Consider the following 8,769-nt stretch of genomic DNA (forward strand, 5'->3'; position numbering starts at 1 on the left):
TGTCGTGTGTGGCTTCATAGTTAAGCCTTCACCTATTATAGATGCCTCTTACCAATACTTACTCATTACAGATGTCTCTTACCAATACTTACCCATTATAGATGCCTCATTCTAATACTTGCCCATTATAGATGCCTCTTACCAATACTTACCCATTATAGATGCCTCTTACCAATACTTACTCATTACAGAGGCCTCTTACCAATACTTACCCATTACAGATGTCTCTTACCAATACTTACCCATTATAGATGCCTCATACTAATACTTACCCATTATAGATGCCTCTTACCAATATTTACCCATTATAGATGCCTCTTACGAATACTTACTCTTTATAGATGCCTCTGGATATTTCTAGATCATGGTTTGTCAGACCACCAACTGAAAGGCCCATTTGAAAATATTGCATTCTCACACAAGTAAAAACTACAAAACCATATTTTTGATATTTGATATTTTTTACCCATCACCTATCTTACTGAGGTCTGCTGACTGGGAGCCATTGCACAGAAGTGTTTCATTCTTATTATTCTTCACTAATTAAGAAATTTTCAATGCAAAAAATCATGAAGAAATTTTACAGCTTTTCTGAAACAAGGAACAATGTATTTGTTGATTGCTTGCTTCTGATTTTGACCAGGTGTATGTGTCGCGTGTCGGCCACACAGATGGAGATGACCACCCTGTGTTCATACTTCTCACTGACCACGGAATCTACCTCCTGAACCAAAACCAAAGTGACTTCAAATTCATCAAGGACTTTTCTATACCTTACTCCTCTATAGATTACATTACAGTAAGGAATTTGTCCCCACTACCATCAAGTTCCAAATTCAAGGTCATATTTGTGTTCAGTTAAACATGTGACCTTGACATTTTTGCTTGAAAGTCTATTTGGACCAAAATTATGTACATATATTTTGGTAGTCCTCTTGTTGATATGTAAACAGGTGACATACACACTGATGTAGTATTTAATTTTTTTTAGCTCACAATCTCTGATCAGGCCATCCACATTGTGTGTAAGAATCGTAGAAATCAGTACTGGCTGACGACAGGAAGTCAGCAAGTCACCAGGTAGTACTCTGGGAAAATTACAATTTTATATCAATGGTACTAGGAAACTACAATTCATTTCACAAAGTAATTAATCTTTAAGAGATATATTATTAGTTACACAGTTAGTTAGTGACCTGATACGGAAAAATACATGGTGTGAAAAGAAAACCCGTATCGGGCGAGGCTTCGCCTCGCCCGATACGGGTTTTCTTTTCACACCATGTATTTTTCCGTATCAGGTCACTAATTAACTGTGTAACGAATTTATCACGTCGAAGACCTCTAACTGTATATGTGGTGGGTCTATATCATACAACTTAGTCAAATGTCTTTCCTTTTGACACAGCTGTAAGTCGAACCCGGCGATAAATAAAATTACTCGCCCAATACGGATTTTACTCGCATGATACGTTTTTTTTCACGGCATCATGTGACCAAGATCTGACCAATTAGATTTCAACAATTTTGTCTGAGGCGTGATAAACATTTCTACAATGTGTGTATATTCTTTGTGTGCGTTTTTTTTTTTTTACTTCAAATGCCTAAAATATATTTCATTAGTTCAAATCAAACGTAATTTTTATTGGTGAGAAAAATAGCTATAGATTAGATTAGTATAGATATAAGGATGAAATGCTGTAATTTCTCTGAAGTACTACTAACATGAGCTGAACATTGTAACAGGTCCATCATAGACTGTCTTCAGGGACAGATGAAGCATCACCAGGACCATCAGCTGGGTGTTCTGTCTGATGCCAAAACTCAGATGATACCACTCAAAAAGCACATTGCAAAGGAAAGCCTTTGTGAAGTTAGTACAGTCTTACATTTAACTTTTGTAAAATCAAAATTAGAATGACCATTCATAAGATAAGTAGTATTTCACAATGTTAATCAATCAAGAGTAAATTTTGTATTATAGAGAACCACTATACCATACAATATTTATGCCCCCTTCAAAGAAGCAGGGCATATTGCTTTGCATCTGTCGGTCAGTTGGTAGACCACATGTTGTTGTCCGCTCAGTGTCTTGAGAACCACTCACTTCATTGTAATGATATTTCATATGTGGATTGGTTACGAGTAGAAGTGGACCCCTATTGATTTTCAGTTCAAAAGGTCAAGGGTCAATCTACTCTGGACGTAGGAAGATGCTGTCTGCTCAATATCTTGAGAAACCTTTGTTTGACAGACATTAAACTTGGTACACTGATACACTGTGAGGAGCAGATGACCCCTATTGATTTTTAGGTCACATGGTCAAAGGTCAAGGGTCAAACTGGACATAGGAATATACTGTCCACTTATTATCTGAGAACCCTTTGCTTGACAGACATCAAACTTGGTACACTGGTACATCTTTAGGAGTAGATTACCGCTATTGATTTTTAGGTCACATGGTCAATCCACTCTGGACATAGGAAAATACTGTGTGCTTAATATCTTGAGAACCCTTTGCTTGACAGACATGAAACTTGGTACACTGGTACATCTTCAGAAGTAGATTACCCCTATTAATTTTTAGGTCACATGGTCAATCCACTCTGGACATAGGAAGATATTGTCTGCTCAATATCTTGAATTGGTTTGGCACTACTATCAATTAAATGATGCATGTGTATAACCCTTTTCAATTTTGCACCATGGGGGCTTTTTTACCTTTGATAGTGATTTTCATCTGTATTTTTCAGTGGCGTGTTTGAAGCTGACTGTGATGAAACAAATTAATTAACTGATCTTCTCTGATCTTTTTGTAGTCATCTGAAGTGGAGGTTGCTTGCTATTCCTTGGTACACTGGGGATCAGATATAGAGAACAAGACACACAAAGTGGATGAAGCATACCGAGAGGGGCACCTGCTTTACAGAGTAGTGGAGCCTTCTGGGGGATTATCTGGTATCAGCAGTCAGATTCTAAACAAAGTACAGGACCCCATGTCCATTTTGTATGGACAGAGCTGGAAGTCAGCATATGTGATACTGAGGTAGGCAGAGTCATCAAGAGTTTGATATGGGAAGTTATAATTATGTAGGCAGAAAAATTAACGCAGATAGTTTCTTTTTGGCTTGTATATGGTGTAGATTTCTTATTTTACATGAATACTAAATTCCACAACCTGGCTGATTTTGTTCAAATTGCGAGAACATAAAATCTAAGTTCAGACTTTCAGAGACTTATATTTCACATCATCTATTATGTTTTTGATAGTCAGAACTAAAACTCAACACCAGTCCGTGCGATAATTTCTTAACATTTATTTAAACAATAAAATGCTTTCTTTGTTGTTTTATCGGATGATGAAGATGGCTAACATTGCAGAAAAATGTTTTATGTAAATTTTATCTGCAATGATTGCTACCTTCATCTCCAGATAAAATAACAAATGAAGACATTTTATTATTAATATTTTTATGTATTTTTTTAAATATCATATCGTTGACCATTTCATTACTTTAAGTTTCCAAATGCCGACTACTCCCGTATAAGGGAATCTGGGCGGACTTATACATATGGACCATTGAGAGTTTCTCTTGCATTTCGCAATTGTATTACAAACAGATTCAATTGTGTCGTCACACAATGCAATACTATATCGGCCAAAGTGTTCTAATTCAAAGGTGAATTGCAAAACTTGAGAATCTCAGCTAGGAAGCCATTCAATGCTAGAGGATTACAAGATCAGTCGACAAAATCTCTGAGAATTCAGACCAGATGTATAAAAAAAAAAAAAAAAAAAAAAAAGCTTGGACATTAATGGGTATTGAATGATATTAAAGTTAACAGAATTTATTAATTGCTGTATAGCAGTGTGGCTTGGATGAGCTAATTTCATGAAATATTTTAAAACACTTTACTACTTCATTTAATTACATGTGACACTTATGATTTAATTAAGCAAAATTACATGGTAGTTTTCTTACCTGTTCGTACATGCTTTAAAGAATAATGTCAATGTTTTTAATTTTTGTAAACAGAAGGAGTTATCTTTCGTTTTGTTGTATACGCAATAAGGTCCATTTTCTTTGAAATCTTGTTATTTATTATTAAAAAATAATGATATCAAATCAATAATTAGCATTTCATAAATGATTGGAATGAAATATCAATTTCAAATTGCTATGCAAGAAGTATTTTCTAGAAATCTGTGGTTGCAGCTTTATTTTACCATTCATGTATCATAATTCATAAAGAATATAATTTGTAATGTGAATAAATGCTACATTCTAGAGTCCACAAGGGCAGCTTCTCATGAATTTACGGAAATAATTTCCCACTTTTGATTAAGAATCTTCAGCATGTGTTTCTGTAATGTTCACTGGGAAAATTCAAGTTATTTTGTAAAGAAAATAAATTACTATCTGCGATATCCATATCTTATCATTCCTGTCAACTGTATTTGTCTTTCATTAGAAATGAGATGCTGTGTGTGTATTCTGATTTGTCTTTCATTAGAAATGAGATGTGTGTGTGTATTCTGATTTGTCTTTCATTAGAAATGAGATGTGTGTGTGTTCTGATATGTCTTTCATTAGAAATGAGATGTGTGTGTGTTCTAATTTGTCTTTCATTAGAAATGAGATGTGTGTGTATTCTGATTTGTCTTTCATTAGAAATGAGATGTGTGTGTGTATTCTGATTTGTCTTTCATTAGAAATGAGATGCTGTGTGTGTATTCTGATTTGTCTTTCATTAGAAATGAGATGTGTGTGTGTATTCTGATTTGTCTTTCATTAGAAATGAGATGCTGTGTGTGTATTCTGATTTGTTTTTCATTAGAAATGAGATGTGTGTGTATTCTGATTTTATCTTTCTTTAAAGATGGATGTTGTGTCTATCTTTCTTTAGGTTGGATGTTGTTTAAGTATTTTGATTTTTCTTCCATTAGAGATGAAATGTTGTGTGTTTATTATGATTTGTCTTTCATTAGAGATGGGATGCTGTGTGTGTATTCTGATTTGTCTTTCATTAGAGATGGGATGTTATTGGTGGAATTTAATTTATCTTCCATTAGATATGGGATGCTGTGTGTTTATTATGATTTGTCTTTCATTAGAGATGGGATGTTGTGTGTGTATTCTGAGAAGAATGGGAAGCCCACGATGTTCGTTCACATGGGTGATGACTGTGTTGGATGTCGACGCTGTAGTAAGTCTGATCGAGAGAACTGCATAGAGGTCATAAAACAGGATGGATCGTCGTGGCAACTAGCCCTCGCTAATGAAACAGAGGCCAATGATTGGCTGCAGAGATTGTGTCAAGCAGTTGCTGAAGGATTGCAGGTAGGATGTCATCAACTTACTGATCCATATAAATTGCTAAATCAGCTCTTTGTTAGAGTATTGGGTTTTGAAGCAGACCTTTACACGTTTATTGTTTATTCTTTTTTAGAAAAAAGAAGTATCTAAGCCGAGTTGTCTACCCTGCTGTGCCATATTGACGTCTGCTAAACTCTTCCTGTTCCATGAGGACCTTCAGATAAGTTTCTTCAGAACTTTAGGAAGTGCCAATATCGCAGACATCATCTGTGTTCTAGTAGATCCAACCATCAATACATACTGCATACTGGTGAGTCTGTAGTCTACAATATCGCAGACATCATCTGTGTTCTAGTAGATCCAACCATCAATACATACTGCATACTGGTGAGTTCTAGTAGATCCAACCATCAATACATACTGCATACTGGTGAGTGTAGTCTACAATATCGCAGACAGATATAGGGCTCACGGCGGGCGTTACCAGTTGACACAGGGGATGCTCACTCCTCTTAGGCACCTGATCCCATCTCTGATGTGTCCAGGGGTCCAAGTTTGCCCAACTATCTATTTTATATTGCTTATAGGAGTTATGAGATTGATCACTGTTCGTTATCTTCACTTTTCATTGAATACATTATAAGGTGTACACACTGCAGACTGCAGTCTACTTGAATATATTATGCTGTATACTTTGTGAGGAAGTGATCCTCCGTGGTGGTTCCTGTCTCTATCCCGACTTACTAAATTATACCATCTTGTCATGGAATTATATGCATCATATATGCCCAGTAGTATTCAGACATATGCTGACTAAAAGTCAAAAGTCAAAATATTTTCGCGCTATGACTTCAGCATATCCTGTTGCTCTATGAGTTGATCAGTAATTTTGTAATGATTAATGTGGGGTGGGAATGGATCACCGGTTGTATTTATACATGTATCTTATAAGAGAGCCTTACTGTTTTCAGGAGTTTGAATCCCATGATGGGGGACTTAGCCAAGACAAATGGGTGTTTTACTTCAATGATGAGGCTGAAAAAGACAGGTTTTTCTTAGCGTTGTCTGACATTTGGATTCAGTTTTTTCAGGTAGACTATATTTTACACTCTTTAAAGGTAAAAAAAAAATCTGATGTTTTGCTAATTCATTAGCATGAAATGTTGGACTGATAAAGTCAAATCTGATATTGTATAAAGTTGACATAATGATTTAGCGATCAGTAACTGACATATGAGAACAAGGACTGATATTGTATAAAGTTGACATGATAATTTAGCGATCAGTAGCTGACATCTGAGAACAAGGACTGATATTGTATAAAGTTGACATAATGATTTAGCGATCAGCAGCTGACATCTGAGAACAAGGACTGATATTGTATAAAGTTGACATAATGATTTAGCGATCAGTAGCTGACATCTGAGAACAAGGACTGATATTGTATAAAGTTGACATAATGATTTAGCGATCAGTAGCTGACATCTGAGAACAAGGACTGATATTGTATAAAGTTGACATAATGATTTAGCGATTAGTAGCTGACATCTGAGAACAAGGACTGATATTGTATAAAGTTGACATAATGATTTAGCAATCAGTAGCTGACATTTGAGAACAAGGACTGATATTGTATAAAGTTGACATAATAATTTAGCGATCAGTAGCTGACATCTGACAACAAGCATCGATTCATTATCTGCCATGTGTGATAGTTTTGAATACCAGCCACAGCTAGTTAGTAAGTTAAATTAAACTCCTCAATGTACAACTACAAACCAAAAATCAGCTTGATATCTGCAAGCGTGTGAATAAAAGTCTGACAGGAAAACCACAGCTAAAACGGAAGACATAAAACTACAGTCAACCCTTGTTATCTCAAACTCGATGGAGCCGAGAAAAACTTTGAGATATCAAAGGATTCAAGATATCGAGGGTAAAATACTTAAAAATAGGTGCTGAGGACTTCTGAATCACTTCGACATATCCATGGTATTCGAGATGTCAGTGTTCAAGATAACAAAGTTCAACTGTAATTACATTGAAATTACAGACTGCAATCAAAATATTGACATGTTCTGACTATCCTGTTTTATTTTCTTTAGATTGAAGAGATGCCAGTATTTGAAATTGAAGACTTCTCTTTGCAAAGAACATGTAGACTTACTGCATCTCAGCTACAGAACTCCATCAAAGTCAAAGGACAAAAAACATAACAAACTTCATATCTTGTCTTTGTGGCTTCGGAAGGGAAAACGATAGCTATTATTTGAGATGTGAAATTATTCATTGTGTTTACATGTATATACTGTGATTATTTGATTATTTTACCTAATTGTTCATTTTAAGTGAGAGAGATTTAAGATGCTTTATAAATTCAATTGCTTGTTTGCTAATGCTTTTTAAAAATCTGCACTTAATTTGATTGTGTAAACTGTAAAGTGATTGTATTTTTTTTTTATTTTTTTTTTTTTAGCCAATATAGTTGTCAAAGGTTTTGTCTTGACAATAAGTTTTAAATCTTGGTGTTTGTTTTTATATTATATGCTCCATTGATATTTATTTTAAAAAATAAAGAGTGATAATATACATGGATATTTATTTTGATATATACACGTAGTTTTGAATTCAATTGAAACTCAAACAGAGTAACTGGAGAGAGTTTTCATCACATAGCATTGTTTTTGATGTTCTGACATTTATGAATGTTGACCTAAAAAATTCACATTTGTTACAAAATCTAAGAGGCAACATAATGACTGAAAACCAACTTTTTATTCACATGCAAGAAATTTTTGTGAGACTCGCAAGCACTACTTTCTTTAGAATATTTGTTGTCGAGATCCAGTCATTTTGCTTATGCATATTTACCTGTTTGCAAACTTCTGAATTTTGTTGTGAGCACTTTTCCATCATTGACAAGTAAAAGAAGTTGTGAATATGAAGTTGGTTTTCCTTCAGTTTATCATGAAGGGCTCTATTACTGGTGTTGGCATAACATTCTATACAAGACTTTCTTTTATACAGATATTTCATTTTTTGGGGGGTAGGGTTGAGATGGGGAAAAATACACTAGGTAAAGAGAATTCTACACAGCAATTTGAATAATACGTTTGGAGACTTCTTGGTTTTGTTCGGTTCTTAGTACTCTTTTGCCTCTTTCTCTCACCTAAATCTGTCCATAGCAGTTATCCGTAACTTGTTGAAAGTATTAGAGATGGACCAATGTTTCTAACTGTGCAGAAATATTTTTGTTTTCACATTAAATGGGGTTAGGGTACATTTTGATGGGAACTCTATGGGCGAAAATTAATTCCAAAATTCAACATGTATATAACTTGATAACAAGAAATGTTTGTTGGGCAAACACGGACCCCTGGATATACCAGAGGTGGGATCAGGTACCTAGGAGAAGTAAGCATCTCCTGTTGACCGGTCACACCCGCTGTGA

At 35.0% G+C, this 8,769-nt stretch overlaps 1 protein-coding gene across 4 annotated transcripts in view; it reads left to right on the plus strand.

Annotated features, from left to right (window-relative positions):
- LOC125678468 (pleckstrin homology domain-containing family M member 2-like) overlaps positions 1-7,909 on the plus strand; it is a 15,751-nt gene extending 7,842 nt beyond the window's left edge. For 2 of the 4 annotated variants that reach the window (XM_048916936.2, XM_048916955.2), the window contains 8 exons: positions 644-799; positions 992-1,080; positions 1,747-1,873; positions 2,820-3,046; positions 5,117-5,342; positions 5,452-5,628; positions 6,290-6,409; positions 7,424-7,909. In XM_048916936.2, coding sequence (XP_048772893.1) covers positions 644-799; positions 992-1,080; positions 1,747-1,873; positions 2,820-3,046; positions 5,117-5,342; positions 5,452-5,628; positions 6,290-6,409; positions 7,424-7,534 — 1,233 coding nt within the window. In that variant the 3' untranslated portion in view covers positions 7,535-7,909. Of the gene's footprint in view, positions 1-643; positions 800-991; positions 1,081-1,746; positions 1,874-2,819; positions 3,047-5,116; positions 5,343-5,451; positions 5,749-6,289; positions 6,415-7,423 lie in introns of those variants that run through there. The other 2 variants (XR_007371545.2, XR_007371544.2) reach the window with 2 other exon arrangements.
- Positions 7,910-8,769: the final 860 nt, after the last annotated feature.

This window comes from Ostrea edulis, chromosome 1 (genome assembly GCF_947568905.1).
Source record: "Ostrea edulis chromosome 1, xbOstEdul1.1, whole genome shotgun sequence".
Lineage (NCBI taxonomy): Eukaryota > Metazoa > Mollusca > Bivalvia > Ostreida > Ostreidae > Ostrea > Ostrea edulis.